The sequence below is a fragment of the Eptesicus fuscus genome, chromosome 21 (genome assembly GCF_027574615.1).
Source record: "Eptesicus fuscus isolate TK198812 chromosome 21, DD_ASM_mEF_20220401, whole genome shotgun sequence".
NCBI lineage: Eukaryota > Metazoa > Chordata > Mammalia > Chiroptera > Vespertilionidae > Eptesicus > Eptesicus fuscus.
In genome coordinates, this window is record NC_072493.1 from 35,996,949 (window position 1) to 36,017,552 (window position 20,604).

Consider the following 20,604-nt stretch of genomic DNA (forward strand, 5'->3'; position numbering starts at 1 on the left):
GGCCCATCCACTCACCTTCCTGAGCTGTCCAACCAGCCTCCTACCCAGTTCTCTTCTCCGTATCCTTTAGTCCCAAGCAGACGCTTGGCTGAGTGTATACATCCCACCAAATGCACTTAATTGAGCACCCATTGTATGCCAAGTCCTGTTTTAGGCTCTGGAGAGAAAGCCGTGAACAGAACACAAGAATTTCCCACAAGCTGCTTATGCACGTTATAGGGAACGACACAAATAAATGGCATGTAAGAAATGGTACGCACTGTAGGGGAAACGTGGAGATGGGGGATGAAGTCAGTCTTAGCCGGGGTAATTGGGTTAGGCCTCACTGCTGAGCCTCTGAATAGAGCCCCGAGGGAGCTGTGTGGATGTCTTCTGGAGGAAGAGGCCTGCACGTGAAAGAAGGGTCAGGGGAAGGGCCTGCGGGAGGAGCATGTCAGGGACATTAAGGGAGCTGGAGTGTCTGGAGGGGAGAAAGCCAGGAGGAGGTTACTTAGGAGATGAGGGCGGGTCTGTGGGGACTTGCAAGCCATTGCAAGGACTTTGGTGTTCACCCTGCGTGAGAGGGAGCTATAGGAAGGCTCCAAAGATGGGGGGTGGGGGGGGACTGTGACCTGACTTAGGTGTTCACAGGTTCCCTCTGGCTGCCTCTGGGGAACAGACCCTGGGAAGGGAGGTAGGGAGGAGGCTGATGGGATGGTCCTGGGGAGATGATGGTGCAGAGGACCAGGGTGAGAGCAGTGGAGGTGGGGAGAAGGGTTTTGAAGGTAGAGTCCACAAATGTAGATATGGGGTTTGCACTAAAGAGAGAAGTCAAGGTTATGATTCCTGGATTTTGGCTCGGGCAATTTTTAATGTTTTCTTAGTGTTAACGAAGGCCTCCTGGATACCCATTCTTGAGGTAGACAGGACTAAGGTGGAGCCAGATTAAGGGTAGGTAGGCTCTGCCCCTGAGGAGGAAATTCTGGCCTTTGTTCTTGCCTGAGGCTCAACACCTAGGCCACCCCTGCTCCCAGCGGAATTAAACTAGGAACTACTGGAGATCAGAATAAAAGAGTCGGTATAAGATTAAATCTGGACCAATTTTAACAACAACAACAAACCAGTAGCAGTAATAACAGTAGTAATAGGTTAAATAGCTAAACGCATGGACTTCAGAATGATCCGAATTTGAGTTCTGGCACCACTACGCATTCAGTGTAACTTACCCTCTCTAACCCTCAGGGACTTGGCCCAGTGACACACAGGAAATGCTCAATATATGTTATTCTAACTAAGCACTTACAGACGGGACTCTAACCCTCACCACTGTGAAAGGTACTGTCCCCTTAGAGGTTAGCAGGGAATTTGGCAGGGACATATGTGAGTAGTGGAGTCAAATCCTAACCCCTGTTGGCCTGACTCCCAGGGTGTCATCTCAGGCCCGGGCTCTGCTGCACCTGCTCCCTCTCTCCAAGGCTTGGGAGGCAGAGGGGTGAAGGCGAGACAAGCACAGTGTGATCCATGGGGAGGGCCTCTGTTGGGGCCGGACTTTCTGAGTTCCTGACTTAACTCCAACCCTAAGCAGGGAAGGAATAGGTACGTTTCTGGATTTGGAGCGGAGGTGGAAGAACACTTGGTCTAGGGTGCTTTAAGAGCTGAGGGAGGCTGAGGAGAAAGCCGGAGGTGCTTCTACGTTGCAGCAGTAGCGACCCCCACTGGCTGGTCGCGACAGCCGGGATGCTGGACTCACGCTCCGACTTTTCCCGAGCCTGGAGGGTTTCCAGGGCCCTCCTTAGCTGTCCCCAGGGCGGCGCTCCTAAAATACGGCGTGGGCGGGCCTGGGGGCGGCGCCGTCTCCCGCTGCACCAATGGGAACGCAGAAGGTCCTTAGCGAGAAGAGGCTATTGGTCGGTTACGCCGCGGCCGGCTGCGCACGCCACTTTTGGGGCGGGGCCTCCCGCCTACCGGCAGGGGGCGCACCCCGGCGAGGAGGCTACGTTTCCATGGAGGAGGGGGCGGAGGCCGAGGCCCGGGAGGGGGCCGCCGTAGCCCAGGACCTGCAGGCCCTGGGGTAAGGGGCGCGGTGCGGCTGAGGGCGGCGCTGGAAGGGGCAGGTCTGCCCTCAGGAATTCTGAAGGCCTCCCCGGCTCCCTCTCGCCCTGGCGCCGCCGCAGGTATGAGGACTTCCTGGGGGCGGCGGCGCGGAGCCCCTTGTGCCCAGACTTCAGGGCGCTGTGCGCGCGGCTGGCGGCGGAGCTGGCGGCTCTGGGCGCCTTGGAGCGGGAGCGAGAGGAGGGCGCGGAGGCACTGAGTGCCGGCGACGGTACGTGGGGAGCGGCAGGCCCCGAGGGGTGGAGCCCGGTGCCACCGCCGCGCCCTGAGGCCTCCCGCCTCCCGCAGGCCCCGGCGCGGAGGAGGAATTCCTGCGACAGCTGCCCCGCCTGCTGGAGGAGCTGCACTGCCCGGACCGCGCGCTCTGCGGCGGAGACTGCGCGGCCGCGCTGCGGGAGCCGGGCGCGGGCCTGCGCCTTCTGCGTGAGCCCGGGCGGGCCGGGGCGCGGAAGTGGGCGAGGCTTCAGCCCCGGGCGGGCGGGCGGGCGGGCGGGCTGGGCGCTGAGCTAGGGCCGAGGTTTCCCCTGCGGGGGCGTGGTCAGAAGGTGGAGGGCTGCGAGAGGGGTCAGGTGGGGGTGGAGGCGGGACCTTGCGGGTGGATTTCGGGCTTTTGAGTTGGGCGGGATTCGGATTTTGATGGAAAGGTTCTTGGAGCTCAAGTGGGTTGTGTTAGATGGAGCCTGGCAGTTGGTTCTCAGGTGGGCGAGGTTCAAAGTCCGCAGGGGCCTGGGTCTCACGGTGGGTGGAGATTATTCGGGAGCTAGAGCCAGGGCCCTAGGTGGGCGGAACTAGAAAGAGGGAAGGCGTTTTTGTTTGTTCTAATCCTCACCTGAGGATACTTTTCCCGTTGATTTCTAGAGAGAGCTAAAGGGAGGGAGGGAGGGACAGAGAGACAGAGTGACAGAGAGAGAAAGAAACATCGGCCTGAGAGAGACACATTGATTGGTTGTCTCCCGCGAGCGCCCCTACTAGGGCTGGGGAACCCGCAACAGAGGTACCTGCCCTTGACCTTGAACGAGAATCAAACCCGCCAAGCTCTAACCATTGAGCCACCGGCCAGGGCCTAGAAAGAGGGAGGGTTTGGCCGAAACCGGTTTGGCTCAGTGGATAGAGCGTCGGCCTGCGGACTAAAAGGTCCCGGGTTCGATTCCGGTCAAGGGCATATACCTTGGTTGCAGGCACATCGCCAGTAGGGGGTGTGCAAGAGGCAGCTAATCGATGTTTCTCTCTCATCGATGTTTCTAACTCTCTCTCCCTCTCCCTTCCTCTCTGTAAAAAATCAATAAAATATATTTAAAAAAAAAAAAAGAGGGAGGGAGGGTTTGAAGCTGCAGGAGCTTCGTCCCTTCCCCCAACGCCCCCCTCCCCCTCCCCCGCCCCGCAGGAGCAGCTTTTTGGCCCAGGTGGGTGGGCGGGGAGCACGCCTAGATTGGGCCACTCCCTTTCCCTGCTTTTAGGCTTTCTCTGCACAGAACTCCAGGCTGCCCGCCTCCTCCGCCTGCACCACCGGCTGGATCCCCCCCCAGCGGTGCCCGCATCCCATGGGGAAGGGGCAGAGGAGGGAGATGGCATGGTTCGGGAACTGATCCTTACCCTCCAAGCCCTGGGGCTGCTCAGACCTACGCTGGGGACCCTCGCCAGCAGGCTGCTGTGGGAGTTGCATGCCAAGGTAGAAAGCAAGAGTCCTCTCCTTACCCGAGCCGCCCGTGGTCTGGGTCCTCAGGCCTTTAGGAAACTAGGGCCCACGGAGAATTCCCACAGTTTCTTGCGGTCATTCAGCCTCTTGACTTCTCCCATCAGGTCTCAGAGCTGCTGCCTTCCCTGCCCCCAGGATCCCTGCAGCCCCTTCTAAGCTACCCACTAGATGCACCCAGATGGGTAAGACTGTGTGGCTGTGTGCAAACAGTGTCCTCATTCAGGGATGGGAGTGATGTGACCAAGACCCTTCTCCCCAGGAAGCACTGGAGTCCCTGTGCCAACGCCTGAGAGATCAGTACTGCTGCCGCCGTTGCCTCCTCCTCAAGCGCCTGGACCTCACAATATCTGCGTTCCACTGGAGTGATCGGGCAGAGGTGTGGGCATAGGGCCCTGGAAGGGGGTCAAGGAGGCCCAATGGTGGGAGCTACCCCTGCAGGGCAGCGGAATGAAGGCCAGGAATATTACCCTCTTGCATGTTCTGAGGTCCAGGACAATGTAGGATCTTGTGAGGTTGGGGCCCTAGAATCTCGGGGCCTCCAGGGCATTCTAGAATTCCCAGCGCTGAGTTGGGAGTGTTTTCAGAGCTATACCCCTTATTGAGAGAAGCGGGAAGTGAGACCCTGAGTGAGAAAAAAAAATGTTTCAAAAATGAGAGGTTCCCACCCTGATGGGCTCTTGGGTACCTTCTCCATGTTCCCTCACAACCCCCCAGGCCCAAGGGGAGGCCATGAAGGCAGTGCTGATCCCAATTCGAGAGATGCTGACCCCAGAATCGGATGTCTCCATTGCACACATCCTGGCTGCCCGAGCTGATCTGTCTCGTCTTGTCCCAGCCACGAGCAAGGCTGCCCGCCGAGGGACCAGCTGTGCCATCAACAAGGTGGGCATCTGGGGCTGGGGAAGGGCCCCAGCATTTTTGGCCTTCAGACTGGCCTTTCACCCTCTACCTCGGCCCGGCCTGGTCCTCTCCTCTGCCTGGTTTCCTAGCCTCTGGATTCGTCACCTCTAATCCACCCTCTCCACATAGCAGTTGGAAGGATATTTCTAACTCAGAAATCTGGCCATGTCCCCACCTTGCTATGGCTCCCCAGTCCTTCCAAACAGTCCAGCTGAGCCCCCGGCCCAGCTCTCCAGCTTTGGCTTAAACTCCTCCCCCAACACCTCACTCTGTTATGTTAGTTTTCAGCCATTTTAAAAGCAGAGATACCCTCTGTTTAAATGATTGTTATTTGGCCTCATACCTCTGTTTAAATAGTCTTATACTTATGTGAAAACTAGGGAATGAAGTCTAGCACAGCAAAGAGAAGTAAAATTTACGAAAGTTGTTTGCTTTAAGGAAATAGAGTAAGTAAATAATATTATAGGTGATGCACAAGTGATGGATATTTAGAAAAAAATATATGCTGCTTTACCGGAAATGTTATACAAAGGCCAAATATAAAATAAATAGACATTGAGGTGTCCTTATTACTATTGGTGGGGACTTGGGCCTCTGCCATCACTCTCAGTTTTATTTCCCTCTTCCTGAGGCCCCTGGAACCCAGTTTGAACGCTCCAGGCCTGTATCTTCCACCAATCCAGCCCCCCAGACCAGTGGTCGGCAAACTGCGGCTCGCGAGCCACATGTGGCTCTTTGGCCCCTTGAGTTTTTAGCAAAGGCCAGCTTAGGAGTACCCTAATTAAGTTAATAACAATGTACCTACCTATATAGTTTAAGTTTAAAAAATGTGGCTCTCAAAAGAAATTTCAATCGTACTGTTGATATTTGGCTCTGTTAACTAATGAGTTTGCCGACCACTGCCCCAGACCATCCCACCCATTGTACCCAAATAGTCAACATCTGCCCTTTTTTTTTATTTTTTATTTTATTGATTTTTTACAGAGAGGAAGAGAGAGGGATAGAGAGTTAGAAACATCGATGAGAGAGAAACATCGATCAGCTGCCTCTTGCACACCCCCCACTAGGGATGTGCCCGCAACCAAGGTACATGCCCTTGACCGGAATCGAACCTGGAACCCTTGAGTCCGCAGGCTGACGCTCTGTCCACAGAGCCAAACCGGTTTCGGCAACATCTGCCCTTTTTTAAATTCATGCTGTTCCCTGGCTCTGGCCCCCTTGCTCAAGATACTTTTCTTCTCTGAAACTAAAGTCTAAATCAACTCTCAGGTGCTCATGGGCAACGTGCCAGACCGAGGGGGACGTCCCAATGAGTTGGAGGCTCCGATGCCCAGCTGGCAGAGCAGAAGAGATAATGGAGGCGGGAGGAAGGCCGGCCGCCACTGCTGGGGCGGTAAGAAGAAAAAGAAATAAAGGGGGACTGGGTCCTCTGTGAGATGCTGATACCATTGATAATCTCTGGGGAGTCAATTTGAGGGTGTTTCTTGGCACCTGGCACCCAGACGCCACATCTCCTATTCCTGAGGCCTTAATTTTCTCCCCCCCCCCCCCATCCACCATTTAACATCAAGGACCATGTTCTCTGGAAAATAAATTTAATTTATGACAGCTGTGGACCTATCTCTGGGGGCTGGGGGGGAGGGGCAGGTCAGGGTGCACAGGTTTGAGGAGGAGGGAGGGGGTCTCGGTCCCTTGGATCTAAATAGGCTCCTGGGGCTCTGACCCTCACAGTCCTCTGTTCTTCAGCGACACATTTGTCCCTTCCTGTGGGCAGGGGGAAAGACATGCAGGCGCTGGACAGACATTCATCAGGGACCCGCCATGTGGCAGCTCTGTTCTAGGCTCTTGGGATAAAGCAGTGAGAAGTGCAGCCCCTGTCTTGCTGGAGCTCACATTTCTAGTAAGGATGGGCAGACATTCAACAAGAGAAAAAGGGAGTAAAATGTATAGTTGCCAGCTGAGGAAAGGACTTTGGAGGAAAATAACGCAGGAAGGTGGGATCCGGGACCATGGGGAGATTGAAACTTTGAGTACGGTGAGGGGTGGCCTCACTGAGGTGACACTTGAGCTAAGTCCCAAAGAGGGAGTCATGTGGGCCTCTGGGAAAGTGTTCCGGGCAGAGGGAACAGCCAGTGCAAAGGCCCTGAGGTAGGAGTCTTTTTGGCATGCTCAGGGACCATGGAGGCCAGTGCCGCTGAAGCAGGATGGGAGGGGGTAAGTGGTAGGAAGTCACAGCGGCAGACCGTGTGGAGTGGGCTACAGGGAGGACTGTGGCTTGTAACCTGAGTGAAATGGAGCCACGTGGTCAGACTCAAGCGTTCACTGGCTCCCCTTTCTACCCCTTCTCTACTGTCTCTAGGACCCCAGCGTCTAGGACTCTGCCCTCCTCTCCCATCCCCCTCCTGACCCACCCCGACTGTCAGTGTGGCACATTGATCAGAAGCTTCTGTTTTAGAGGCGGACAGAAGACTTGGGTTTGAGTCCTGCCTCCAACACCTAGGAACTCTGCCACCTTGGGTGAGCAGCTTAACCTCACTGAGCCTCAGTCTCTTCATCTGTAGAATGAAGATGTAAGGAGTTGGTAAAATAATGCTACAGATTAAATGTATCCAACATGGAGCTGCACAGTTGCCTAAGTGCAGGAAGAGGGAGTACCATTAATAGCTACTCTGATGCAGAAGAAGAAAGTAACTTCCCGATGTCTAGGAATTGGGCTTGGAGGACTGGATGGGTGGCGGGGCCATCGTTGGGAGGGGAACCTGGAAGGAAGAAGATATTGGGTGATGTGGGGGTGGTGGTGTATGATGTCCAGGAGATGTTTCACTGCCATCAGTACCTCACCAGACTTCTCTCTCTCTCTCTCTCTCTCTTTTTAAAATACGGAGCCCTTCACGAATTTGCGTGTCGTCCTTGCGCAGGGCCATGCTAATCTCTGTATCGTTCCAGTTTTAGTGTATGTGCTGCCGAAGCGAGCACCTCACCAGACTTTTGTTAAGTGGATGAATGAATGTCCACTTAACCCAATCTCAGAGTCTCTGCCTTGGAATAGTGGAATTTACTCCATGACATTTATTGTAGCTCCTGATATATTTGGCCTTATTATTGCCATCTCATTATTGTCTTTATTTTTTTCTCCCTAAAATCCTTTTTTTTCTGTTCTACTAGTGGCTACCCCTTCTTCCCACCAACATACTGAAATTTCTGTTTTTCTAACAACATTAAAAATTGACCAGAGTCTCCTACCCAAGTAACTGAGGATTTTTGCACATTTTTACCTGCCCTTGCTTCCCCAATCTGTTTGGGTTCCACAGGCAAGTGAGTTGGTCTCCCCTGTATCCACTTGGGGGGAAGGGGCAGTTTCTCCTCACCGTGTCTGGTTCCCAGGAAGGTTGTGGGTGCTCTGTCTGGGTCCAAGCATGGTGAAGGTGGCACTCCGTCTCAGGTTCCAGGGCGTATGTGTAGGAAAGACTGTCCTCAGAGCCTGTTTTGGGGGTATGGGTGGGAGGGAAGAGCTTCATGACCTTGGGATTAATCCCTATGTACCAAGCCCCCTTCCCAGGCCCGTACACCCTGGAGCTCACCACAGCTGGCATGGGGCGTTGGTGTGGGTGGGACAGGGGCTCCTGAGGGGCTCCTGTCGCTCTTGGTCCCTGGCCGCCTACACTCCTCCTTTACTCGGTCTCTGCAGTGCTTGTGGCAACACAGCCCACAGTCTGGGGGGAGGCAGCAGTCAGTGGCCAAAGGCCCAGTCCCTGCCCCCATTCTTCTGGGCTGCAAGTCCTGAACTCGCTCCCCCCTCACTGATGTCCCACTTACCCCGACAGCGGTAGCCTTGCTTGGTGACACCCCAGAGCTGGGAAGAGAAAGCAGAATAGGTTGCCAAGGCTAGGAGAGGTAGGGCTGTGGATGGGTGGGGCTCTTTGGAAGTGTGGAAACCACCCAGGTTTTGGAAATTCTCAAGGCTAGATAGAGGTCTATGTGGGATGAGGATTAAAGGAATTTGGAGGTTTACTCGAGTTTGAGGAATCATCTAGGCTATTAGAACTGGGTCAAATTTGGAATTCTGTGGGCAGGGATTGTGTCTGTTGTGTTTTCTGCTGGCACCCCACTCCCCCCACATACACACCCTGAGCCTAGAACTGTACTGGCACACAGGAGGTACTTAATAAATATTTAGTGAATGAAAAGCAAATTTTGGGAGGCCAAGGGTTGTACATTAGCCTGGGAGATTGAGAGATTTGTCCATTATCCAGAGATTGAGTGTACTTTTGGAAATTACCCAGGGTTTGAATTATCTAGAGTCTAGAAACTCGGAGATTGATTGTTTAGAAATAATCTACCCAGGCATGTAAGTTAAATAGGACTTTAGGTGTTATCCATGCCTTGGCAGTTATCCAGGATGGAGGTCAGCTGGGATTTGGGCGTTAGCTAGACTTTGGAAACATCAGGATATAGAGAACATTCAGTGTTTAGGTGTGTCTATGAAATGTGGGGATTATTTGAGGTTGAACAATTTTCTGGAATTCGCAGATTGTTCAGGGCTTGGGGACTGAGTACTCCAAGGAAGGTCTGGCGTCTGAGCCCAGACTGTGAGGAGCTAGGACACTCCGAAGATGGGCCCCAAGGATAGTGGGCCGGATGCTCACGAAACCACTGCAGCTGTCACAGAAGGTGGGCTTGCGGAAGGTGACCTCATGGAAGGTGTGCAAGAAGGCCAGGCCTAGCTTGGAGCAGATGGCGCTGGCCCGGAGAAGGTATTCCGTCAGCTCCTCTCGGCTGAAGGAGCCACTCCTGGGGGCAGAGACCTCACTTCAGCGTGACTGGCCCCTTTCTCCCAGACCCCGGGATCCTGGAAACCCCAGGATCCTCATCTGTGGGCGCCTTGGGAATTAGAGCACTTACTCTTGGCGGGGGGATGGGTGAAGCCCATGGCAGGCAAAGGGGAAGTTGCCTGAGAGTCGCTCAAAGTCCTCAAGAGAGATGGTTCCTCGGCCTTCAGGGTCATAATTCTTGAACACGGACTTCAGAGGAACATGGGAAGGGGAGAGTAAGGCCTTGTCGTGATCCCTTCAGTCTTAGGGTCAGGGCTATACAGGTAGCTTCCTTCCCCCTCCTTACCTCTACCAGCTGCTCCACATGTAGACCCAGGGTGGCCCTGTCGGGCTTGGGCATCACACCAGGGGCCCACTCCACCACCAGGGGTGCTTTGAAGGGGGAGGGTGGCTGGGGCAGGGACAGAGGGGCATAGTTAGTCAGTGTATAGGCTTGGGCCAGGGGTCAGAGATCAGGGTTTGGGTCTCACCAGACTCTTGGGACAGCGAGGCTCCCGGGTGTAAGAAAGCTCATAGATCTCGTCCTCCGTGTAGAAAAGATCCAGGGAAAGCTGGGGGTGGGCAGGGGTTATAGACCCTCTGTCTCCATCCTCCTACCTACAGCCATTGCCCTGCCTGGGCCTCCATTCTCCTCCTCTTCCCCAAAGCCCCCTCTTCTCTGGGGACCTGGAAGGTCTTTTCTCCCACTGAGACCTATTCATTCTTCACAGCACCTGTCCCCTAGTACAGGTATGCTGTTTTCTCACTGAGGCTTTTTTGGATCCTACTTAAAAGTGCAAACCCCTGCTCCTTTCCATGCCGTTTTCTGCCTTAATTTACTCTGTCATACTTATCTCAAAGACCATGCGATTGACTTAATTGCTTTGTTTTATGTGCTGTCTCCCCAACTAGAATGTCAGCCCCACAAGAACAGTCTCCCCCATCCCCCCCTCTTTTTCTGACTTGCTCACTGCTGTGAAACCTAAGTGCCTAAAGTAGTTTTGCCTGGCTCACAGTGGGTGTTCAATAAATATTTGGGCTGCTGGCCTCATATTAGGGCGGGGCCAGCTTCATGGGCAAGCCCCACACTTAGAAGGGCCCCCACTCTGTTTAATGCCCTGTCACCACAGTCTTGAAAGTCTGAAGAATTTGGAACAAGGAGCTCCATTTTTTTATTATTTGTATTGCAACGGTAAACCTACTTTTGCCCACCCCTGTATATATGTATCTCCAGAATCCCACACTTCCAACCTTAGGACATAGTGCAGTAGTTTACATGTTACACACGTGGGTTCTGAAGCTGGCCTGCCCGGGTTCCGATCCAGGTTTTACTGCTATGGGAGAGTGGGCAAAGGGACCTCACCTCTGTGGCCCTGTTTCCTAATCTGTAGGGAGCATGATAAGGGTCCCCACCTTGGAGTTGCACAGAAGGAATGAAGTACTCTGTAAAGAGTGTTTTACATGTTGCCTGGCCCAGAGTAAGTGATCAATAATTATCACTAGCTTTTTGCTTAGATTCGTAGTATGTTAAAGCTTGGAATTTTGGACCAGTGACATGAGAAGCTCAGAACCTTGGAGTTCAGAAGTGTGAAAGCCCAAAGCAATTCTGGAGCTTAGATCCATGGATACTTGAGTTGCTGGGGCACCGGGAGGAAAATGCATAATATATGTGGAGCTCACTGTGTTCCAGGTACTAATTTAAGCACTTTATGTGAATTATATTGATTGGTTCTTCTCAACTACTCTCTGAAGTGGGTCCTAATTTTCCCATTTTGCAGATAAGGAAACTGAAGCCACGGGGCTAAGTGACTTGCCCAAGGACACATAGCTGGGGGGGGGGGGGGGAACGGGCGGGGAAGAAACACCTAGAAGCTCTGGTTTCAGTATATGTGCTGCCAAAGCGAGCACAAGAAGCTCTGGTTTCAAAGCCCAAACACCCCAACGCTATTCTCTCCCGGCACACAGCCCTTCACCCACCCAGGGCCCCAGGCTCAGCCTCCGGGAGCCCAGCTGGGGCTGGGCAGCTCACCGTAAGCAGATGCAGCAGGTCCTCATTGGCACTGCAGGGCGGGTGCTGCTTCTGAAGGGCTGCCAGTTCCTGCAGCCGTAGGTAGAGGCTGTTGAGCTTGGGAAGGTGCAGGCGGCCATCAGGTAACCTGTCGGGCTGCGCCTCATGCAGGGACACCAGGTCCTTGAGGTGCACACCCAGCACCGGCAGCCGGAAGCCTGCGCAGCCAGCCCAGGCGCGGCGATAACAGGCATAGTTGTTGTGGGCAGCGAGCAGCTCAGTCAGCTCCAGCAGGGTCTATGTGGGAGGCCATGGTGGGGAGAGGGCAGCATGTTATCGGGGGAAACCAGGTTCTGCTCCCTCAGCCCCGTGGAGGGGTGTATCTTAGCAGCCCCCTGTGTGGGCTCCTGACCCCCAGGGGCCCAATGCCATTTTTGGACACCTTCCCAAACCCTATCCATGCCCCACATCGGCCTCAATATCTTCTCAAACTGCTCTTCCTTGGGTCCCCAGGCTAGAGTGATTCTTCCCACACCTAAGTCTGATCATGGATGTTGCATCATTCTCAAATGTTCCCTAACTCCCCACTGCCCTCTGGATAAAGCCCAGACACCCTAATGGGCTTGCAAGGCTCACCTGGATCTTCCACTGAACATCATCTGCCACCTCCTGACCTCAGCCACACACCAGACTCATGAATGACTCACTTTCCCCAGACATTCCCAGGATCCCATCCGATGCTCCTCCATGGGTGGCCTGAATGTTGGCACTCTTGGGGGCATTGTTTTACTCTGCACCTGGACTGCAAGTTCTCCACTAGCACCTTTCTCCTGTCTCTCGCCAGTCCCGCTCAGGACTGGATGGACACACAGTAAGAGATGTCAGCATGACAGGTGGATGGGTGAAGAGGGAGGAAGAATGGCAGAGGAGGACAGAGCCTGGGGGTCTGTTGGGTTTGGATGAGCAAGGTCTCCAGAGCCCCAGGGGTAAAGGGGGTTGGAGAAAAGTGGGAGTTCAGGACCACTAGAACTTTGGGGAGGGTAGTGGGGCCTCACCTTGGTGCTGTCAGGACTCAGGTGGGCATGGGAGTCCTTGAGCCTGGAGATGGCACTGTGACACAGGCCCCCAGTGACCGCCATCAGTGTGTTGAAATTCTGCAGCTGGCGGAGACTCTAGGGAGGGCGATGCAGATGTGATGGGGGTCACGTGGAGCACGGATACGTTGGGGGTTCAGATGGCGGCATCCCAATGGGAAGTACCCAGTTGAAGTTGAGGTCCCAGGCATGTGTGGGTGTGGGCCAGTATTGGGCATCAGACAGTTGAGATGTGTCAGGCAGGAGTGGGCCACAGCAGGTATGGAACAGACTAAGGTGAGGTCAGGCAGGGAACAGACTTAATGTGAGGTCAGAAAAAAAGTGGAGGGACTCCGTCAAGTGTGGGGTGTTGGACTAGACAGGTGTGTGTCAGACAGGTGTAGGTGATTCAGACAGATATCAGGGTGTCAGGCACCTGGAGGTCTCACTGTTCTGAGAGTCAGATGTGGGGAGAAAGAAGGTGGGGCTCTGGGCCGGAGCTAGAAACCGAGCAGAGGTGAATGGGGTCAGAGTGATACAGAGGGGTCAGGTAGACAGGTGTGGGGTCAGCTGGCCATCAGGGAGAATTGCCTCGCCCTCCCCTTTTCCAAGTTTGAAGGGCGCAGGTCGCTGCGAGGAGAAAGTGGAACAAGGAGGAAACCCGCAGGCAAACCCAGAACCGCAGGTCTAAGGGGCCCAGCAAGGGAAGCACAGGCGCAGGGAGAAGCCAGAGGAAGGGTGTGGCTGCAAGGAAGTGCGCAGAGGGGCGTGGCCACGCTAGGGGAAGGAGGGCTTCCCTTTTCTCCGAAGGGCGGGGACCTGTCTGCAGGGAGGGGCGTGGCGTGGGGCGGGGCCGGGGAGAGAGGCGACGCGAGGGGAAAGGATGTGGTCACTATTCCCGAAGAGGCGGCTGGAACGAATGCAGGGACTAGGGTGGAGGATGACGTAGAGGTGGAGGCATGAAAGAGACGCTTTTATTGCCTCGGAGACAATATTCGGGTGTAGGGCTTGGAAGACGGGGCCAGGAGGGATGTGGTCAACTGCCACGTTTAGGACCACGGGGTGGGGCCAGGGAGGGTTGGATGCGGTGATGTCAAGGCCAAGGAACCAGGGCTGTCACAGTCTGGGTAAGAACCACCAGACTGAGACCTGGGGGGGGGGGGGGCGGGGTCAGGATGGGGCGCGAAGCCGCGGGGCGCGGCCAGGGCACGGTGATGTCATCACCGGGATGGACAACTGGAACCGAAGGGGTGCGAGCGCCCACAAAGCGAGCAGAGCGGCGGGGCGGGCCTCACCTGTGCCACATGGATGAACTTGTCCAGCACCTGTGCGCGCTGCGTGGGCCCGGGCCGGCTCAGCACCATGACCTGCACCCAGCGGGACACGCTGTTGCTGAGACCTACGGATACCTCCAGGGCCGAGCAGCCCCGCACGGAGCCCTGTAAAACGTAGTCTCGCAGGTCCTGGGGCTGGGGATGAATGGGCGTCAGGGTGGGCCTGGCATCCCGGCCCTGCCCCTCACACGCCCAATCCCCCAGCAGTCATGACCTCCTAAGTCCTAGCCATGGCTCTTTCCCACCTGAGGAGAAATGTTTATTTATTGATTATTTTAAAAAAATTCTCACTTGAGGATATGTTTACTGATTTTAGAGAGAGGAAGGGAGACAGAGAGAGAAACATCAATGGTTGCTTCCCATACTCACTCTGACCAAGCATCCAACCTCCGCCTAGGTATGTGCCCTGACCGAGAATCAATGTCACAACCAACCGAGCCACACGAGCCAGGGCCAGGGAAATGTTTACAAAAAGCCAGGCACGCTTCTGAACCTTTTGTCATGTTGACCGATTTAATCCTCACATCGACTCTATGGAGTGACTACTATATTATTCCCATCTTAGAGAGGAGGCCCAAGGAGGTACAGAGAGGACAAGTAATTTGTCCAGGATCACATATGCTTGAGTCAGGGTGGGAACCAGTCTGTTGCCCTTAACTGTTTACCTGTCTGGTATACAGTCAGCAAAGGGAAGAATGACGAAGAGGACAAGAAACCGATTTCTATTTGTTCTGCTCAGGGGTCAACAGTCCATATCCACATGCACTGTGCTGTGTGTGTGTGTGTGTGTGTGTGTGTGTGCACATGATCAGGAAATGTTCACATTAAAAAACCAGATCCCATCAGGATGATCACTTTGTAAGGTATGCAAATGTCTAATCACTATGTTGGACACCTGAAGCATAAGCATGTTAACTGTAATTTAAAAATAAATTTAACAAAACAAAAGTATAAGACAAACACAACAAAAAACTAGATCCCCACTTTCCCTTGAAATTATGATCGCAATAACGAGCACTTACTATATTGAAACATGAAATTACCATTTGGGTAGATAAAATATGATAGGATCTACTCTGAACCAGGCACTGATCCTATCTTTAGCACTTACTATGTGCCAGGCATTGGGACAAGCATTTTCAAATGGACATATTAATTTAACTCTCCCAACCATCCAATAAAGTAATATGACCTGCATTTAAAAACACTCAGTCCGCCGAAACCAGTTTGGCTCAGTGGATAGAGCGTCGGCCTGCGGACTGAAAGGTCCCAGGTTCGATTCCGGTCAAGGGCATGTACCTTGGTTGCGGGCACATCCCCAGTAGGGGGTGTGCAAGAGGCAGCTGATCGATGTTTCTCTCTCATCAATGTTTCTAACTCTCTATCCCTCTCTCTTCCTCTCTGTAAAAACACTGAGTCCCAGAGAGGGGACTAGTTCAAAGTTACACAGGTAACAAGGGGCTGATGGATTTGAACCCCAGGGGCTCTGTGCTCGGCCAGCTTAACTCATTTTCCTGGCCCTTCCAGCACCAAGTTTGAGAGTGAGATCCCTGCCCAGAGTCCAGGCCAGGGTGGGGGAGTGTCCTCTTACCTGGCCCAGCCAGTCCCCGCCCCATCACAAGTCCTTCCTAGCTGGAGGAAGGGGGTTCTCACCTTGATAGCCTGAAAGGACCGGAACTCCAGGTAAGTGAGGTGCTGAGCCAGCTCCCTTGCCTCCAGGTGGTCGAAAAGCAAGGACACTTTGCACTTTTTGCCCAGGCCTGGGCTGCTCATGGGGGGTGGGGGGCCGGGGCCACCAGGGCTCAGACTGGGGGTAAAGAGAGGCAGGGTATTATAGGGGCTCAGGGTGGAGAATGTGAGGGGTATGGAGAGAGATGGCAGAGTGGTGGTAGGGACAGAATGGGGAAGGGCTGACTCACAGGTTGGAGGAATCTCCCAGGTTCCTCTGGGCTGAGTTGCCTTCCTGCTCCACAGTGGCCCAGAAACGACCTATAACTTCTTCTAACTGGGGCTCCTGGTGCACTGTCTCAGGGTGTTGGGTCAGCCAGTACCTGAGGATGGTTTAGAGATGGTGGGATGAGGCTGGATGGTGGGATGGTGGGGTGAGGGTAGGGAAGTTCTCTGAGGAATCTCTAGGTGCTGGACTGGGGAATCCCTGGAAGGCCAGGGTTCAGAGAGGCACCAGGCTAGTGCGGTCTCTGGGATTAGGATTGGGGGCCTCTTAGCACAGGTTAGCGGATCAATAGGATATAGATTGGGGGGGGGGGGTCTCTTGGAAGTGACATTGCTAGGTAGGACAGTGAGGAGGTCTCGGGGTGAGATTTTAGGAGAGCAAGATGAAGGGGGTCTTAGAAGCTAGGCTGGAGTATGTGGGAGGTAGGGGTTTGGGGATCAGAGCTAGCAGTGTCTGGGCACCAGCTGTGAGAGGGTCTATAGGATCTGGTTAGGGGTCTCTAAGAGGTGAGGATTCTAAGGAGTAGAACTGGGAGAATCTTAGCAATCAAACCAAGTGTCTGAAAGTGGGATTTGGAGGAGCAGAGCTGGGGAACTGGGTTGGGGAGACTCTGGGAGGTGTTTTAGGGATCAGCAGGGTGAGGGTTTGGGGTCATGGGTATGGAGGTCTTGGCCCAGGCCTACCTGACCAGGTGACAGATCTGCAGCCGCCTCAGCTCCTGCGTGTTCCCCGTGGCCTCCTGATACTTGGGTTCTGGTTAAGGCTCTGACAGCCAGCATCCCAAACCTGCCTGCTCACTTTGTCCCTATCTCTCAGACTCCCATCTCCGCCCTCTGCCCTCCACCACTGCTCATGGCCCTGGGAGGATATAAGGTCAGCAGACGGGCAGCAAGGTGGTCAGAAGGCAGCACCCAGCTGTGCATGGCCAGTACCATGTTGAGAATGTGGTCCCCACGGCGCAGGCTGCCAGCTGAGTCTGGGAACAGGAGGGGACTCTGTGTCAGAATGGCCCCCAGGCAATGAACTGCAGTCTCCAGAGCCAGTTGGACCGCCTGGTTCAAACCCCAGCTCTACTCCTGACTCCCTACACGAACTTGGGAGAGCAACTTGGCCTCCTTGAGCCTCAGTTTCCTGGCCTGGACTATGCATGAATCAGAACGGTGCCTGGCAAGTCATGTTGAAGACGGAAATATCATCAGACTTCCTTCTTCTCCACATCTCAGGAAAGAGAAACGCAGGTGTCTCTCATATCCAATGTAGTGATTCCACACACCCTATGTTATAACCCCCCACCCCCACCCCCCAAGTGAGGCCTAGAGAGAGGAGAGCACTTGGCCCAACCTCAGTATTTGGGAGGCTGACCAGGGAGGGGGACACTCACCAAAGGACTGAATGCATTTCTCCAGCAGCTCATCTTCGCTGCAGCCGCCCTCTTTCAGCATGTCCAGAGCCATGGAAGCCATGATCTTGCTGATTTCCCTGGGGCTGGGGCACGTCTTGTGGCGGCGAGCCAGCCGGGGCCGGCCCCGCCCTCCTGTCTTTCCTGGACATTCCTGGTGGGACTTCCTGTGGGCATTTCCCCCAGGGAATCATGGGAACCCCTTTCTTCAGACAGGCCCCCTGAATCCTTGACCTTAAAGCCCTAAAGGCAAAGCCTCAGGGTTACTCCTGACCCCCCATGGACTCATGGGAGAAAACCCCCAGAGTATTCCAGATCATGGGAGCCTTCTCCTACAGGTAAACTCCAAAGGTTACTCCCGTCTCCAGGGAATCAGGATAAGACCCTCAAAACTACCCTGAAACATCTACCCCCGCCCCCACAGAGAATCATGGGAGATGACCCTCTAGGTAATCATAAGAAATTTCTCCTCTAGGCATTGCCCCCAAATTCCCCTTGACTATACAGTCCCTAGGCATCATGGGAGATATTTCCTGTTGGCAGACCCCTGGAATTACTCCAGATCTTAAAGGGAATTATGGGTGAAGACTACCAGAATCCTGTCTTCCCAGGGGAATCATAGGAGATTCTGCCTTCAGGGAGACTCCACAGAATTCCCTTTTGTTCTCCAATGCCGTGCCTTCTTTTCCCAGCCCTCATGGGAGCAGCAGACCCCTGAGATTCTATCTCCCTCTCCCCTACCTTGACACCTCCATCAAGCCAGCCCTTCCGCAGGACTTGAATCTTAGCCACCCACTTTAGTCCCTAGATTTGGAGCCTAGAGAGAAAGTATGGGTGCTCTTCAGAGTGGGTGGGGTCCTTGGGGCTGAGACCGTTTTAAGGGAAGTTTAAAAATAACCCTCACTCTGCTTTGTGCCTCCTCAAGGCTGGAGGCTGGTGTTCCAGTTGGGGAAAGAGGTAATGGAGAGACTGGGATGGTGGAGGAAGCAGGGAGGAGAATCCAGGCAGAATAGCCTTGGTTTCCACAAGTCAGACAAAATGAGGCTGGAGAAATGTATGCTGGCCATGTGGCTATGTTAGTCACTTAATTTTTATACAAAAAATGAAGAGTCACCCTGGGACCTTCCCCAGGAATCTCCTCTGACCATTCAATGCCTAGCTCTTCAAAAGTGCTAAGTAAAAAAAAATAAATAAATAAAATAAAAATAAAAAAAGTGCTAAGTAAGCATGGCTGGTGTGGCTCAGTGGTTGATCATTGACCTATGAACCAGGAGGTCATGGTTCGATTCCCAGCCAGGGCACATGCCTGGGTTGCAGGCTTGATCCTCAGTAGGGGGCGTGCTGGAGGCATCCAAGCAATGATTCTCTCTCATCATTGATGTTTCTCTCCCTTTCCTTCCTCTCTGAAATCAACAACTATCTATAGGTCATGCCGGCAGAAAATGAGGCAACTAGGTCTCAACCACTAAACTGCTGGATATTATGGGGAAGGGACCCCTTTGTACATCAGAGACGTGCTGGAGGAGCTGCCCAGGCTAGGAACCCAATTACATGGCCAGCTTGCCCAGGCGATAGAGGTCCATGCCAGCATCTGCTGCTATAGCCAGCTGCTAGGCCCTTACCTGCAGACCGACCCCTGTAGTAGCTGAAGCAGCCAGGAGTGGTTTAAGAGGCAAGGGAATCCCTTTGCCCTGTGTCACCTCCTCTCCCCCGGGGCAGGGCCCTGCAGGAGCCTGGAGTTTCCAGTTCAGGGGGTCAGCAAGTGACTGTTATGGGGAACCAGGAAGACCCCAGGGAGGGCAGAGTAAGGGAGATAGGATGCCGGTGGGGGTGGGGAGAAGGGGAAACAGAGCAGGTCCAGCTCCAGAGAGAGAGCGAGGACAAGACATAGAGCTCACACAAAGAGCCCCAGCCTCGGCTGGCTCTGAACTCCCTAAAGCATCTTTCCCTCTGGTGCCCCCTGCTCCTGCCCCTGCTCCCAGAGGAGCCCCACACCCCGCTAACTGGTTAGTGCCTCCCAACCGTCCCACACAATGGGAGGCCCAGGGGCTTTGGGTGCTCCCAGGCTCCTCGAGGGTCTCTCACCTCTTGCTGTCTTTCCTGTTCATGCTTCCTGGGGGTGGGGCTGGAGGGGGTCTTGCAAGAGTCTGGCTCAGTTTCTCCCCTTTCACCAATGCTCCAGCTTCTTAGCCCCTTGGGAGCTGGGGCCTCCCTAGTGCTTGGGAAGGAAAGAGGAACTGCCCCTCCCCACCCAGGCCCAGGCCAGGGGGAAGGAAGAGGCTGGGGAGAGACCAAAGGTTCCCCCTCCCCCCACATGGGGATCCCTTCAGGCTGAGGTTTCCGGTGCTGCTGGCCCCCACCCCCCATCACCCAGTGGGCTTTCTATCTCCCGCATCTTTCTGTCTCTAGACCCGTGATTCTCTGTTCATACTTCAATAAAAGCATTTTTTTAAAAGTATGCCTTATATGTTATGTAAGGCATACTTTTTAAAAAATGCTTTTATGACACATTTATGTAAAAATACACTCAAAATAAAAATTTATATTTCTATAAGGACATAGTCATGTAAAAAGAATGCACAAAGCTTTAAATGGAAAGTTGCAGACATAATATTTTGTGTATTTCTTCTTAAGTTTCTTTGATTCCTAGTTTAGTCTTCACTTTATTACCTTCATTGTAACAAAGCTTTATGTAGTGTCTACTGTATACCACACGCTGTTCTAAAGGCTTTAAAAATAGTAACTCATTTAATTCTTACACAACCTTAAAGACTGCTATCTTTTTTGTTTGTTTGTTTGTTTTGTTAATCCTCACGCGAGGATATTTTTCCATTGACTTTTAGGGAGAGTGGGAAAAAGAGGGACAGACAGAGAGAAACATCTACATGAGAAACACATGGATTGGTTGCCTCCTGCAGGAGCCTGAGCAGGGCCCAGGCCAGGAGGAGCTTGCAACCACGGTAGGTGCCCTTGACTGGAATCGGACCCAGGACCCTTTGGTCCACAGGCCAACACTCTATCCACTGAGCCACACCGGCTAGGACAAGACCGTGATCTTATTATGAAGAAAACATTAGAGATGGAGGTAAACCCTCTGGGAGCCCCCTCCCCATCCCATTGTTCCCCTTAGGCAGGCGTGACCAATGTCACATGTCGTTGGGTTTCATCTGCTCTGTTGGCTGTGTTTATCTGGGTATATGAATACGTACTCATAGAAAGACAGACTTTTCTTTTGAGTATGTGTGTGTTTTTCTTCTACCTAAATGTGTCATGCTTGACATATTTAAAAAAAAAAAAAGATTTTATTGATTTTTTTACAGAGAGGAAGGAAGAGGGAG

The 20,604-nt window shown here is 53.6% G+C and overlaps 2 protein-coding genes, 1 long non-coding RNA gene and 1 other non-coding gene across 8 annotated transcripts; 2 read left to right on the forward strand and 2 right to left on the reverse strand.

Annotated features, from left to right (window-relative positions):
• The first annotated feature begins 1,941 nt into the window (after positions 1–1,941).
• Positions 1,942–6,295, forward strand: FAM98C (family with sequence similarity 98 member C). 5 transcript variants are annotated; one of them, XM_054710642.1, is made up of 8 exons: positions 1,942–2,050; positions 2,154–2,302; positions 2,380–2,542; positions 3,549–3,760; positions 3,892–3,969; positions 4,051–4,163; positions 4,502–4,669; positions 5,957–6,295. In XM_054710642.1, the coding sequence occupies exons 1-8, from the start codon at positions 1,983–1,985 to the stop codon at positions 6,098–6,100; spliced, it is 1,095 nt and encodes a 364-aa protein (XP_054566617.1). In that variant the 5' UTR covers positions 1,942–1,982; the 3' UTR covers positions 6,101–6,295. The 5 variants fall into 5 exon arrangements, with proteins under 5 accessions (XP_054566617.1, XP_054566619.1, XP_054566618.1 ...); XM_054710643.1 differs by having other exon boundaries at positions 1,944–2,050; positions 2,380–2,514; positions 4,047–4,163; XM_054710644.1 differs by lacking the exon at positions 4,051–4,163 and having other exon boundaries at positions 2,380–2,514.
• A 188-nt stretch (positions 6,296–6,483) lies between these two features.
• On the forward strand, positions 6,484–7,938 carry LOC129147667 (uncharacterized). The gene is made up of 2 exons (XR_008554945.1): positions 6,484–6,587; positions 7,047–7,938. It is a non-coding gene; the product is annotated as an uncharacterized LOC129147667 (long non-coding RNA).
• Positions 7,332–19,475, reverse strand: RASGRP4 (RAS guanyl releasing protein 4). Its single transcript, XM_008139638.3, has 17 exons — positions 19,352–19,475; positions 17,249–17,433; positions 16,725–16,843; positions 16,551–16,612; positions 15,833–15,964; positions 15,567–15,720; positions 13,875–14,048; positions 12,562–12,678; positions 11,528–11,803; positions 9,990–10,070; positions 9,806–9,910; positions 9,590–9,708; positions 9,334–9,478; positions 8,504–8,540; positions 8,269–8,400; positions 8,056–8,168; positions 7,332–7,446 (listed from the first exon to the last, which is right to left on the reverse strand). The coding sequence occupies exons 1-17, from the start codon at positions 19,372–19,374 to the stop codon at positions 7,390–7,392; spliced, it is 2,031 nt and encodes a 676-aa protein (XP_008137860.1). The 5' UTR covers positions 19,375–19,475; the 3' UTR covers positions 7,332–7,389.
• Positions 7,561–7,663, reverse strand: LOC114230973 (U6 spliceosomal RNA). The gene has a single exon (XR_003616968.2). It is a non-coding gene; the product is annotated as a U6 spliceosomal RNA (small nuclear RNA).
• Positions 19,476–20,604: the final 1,129 nt, after the last annotated feature.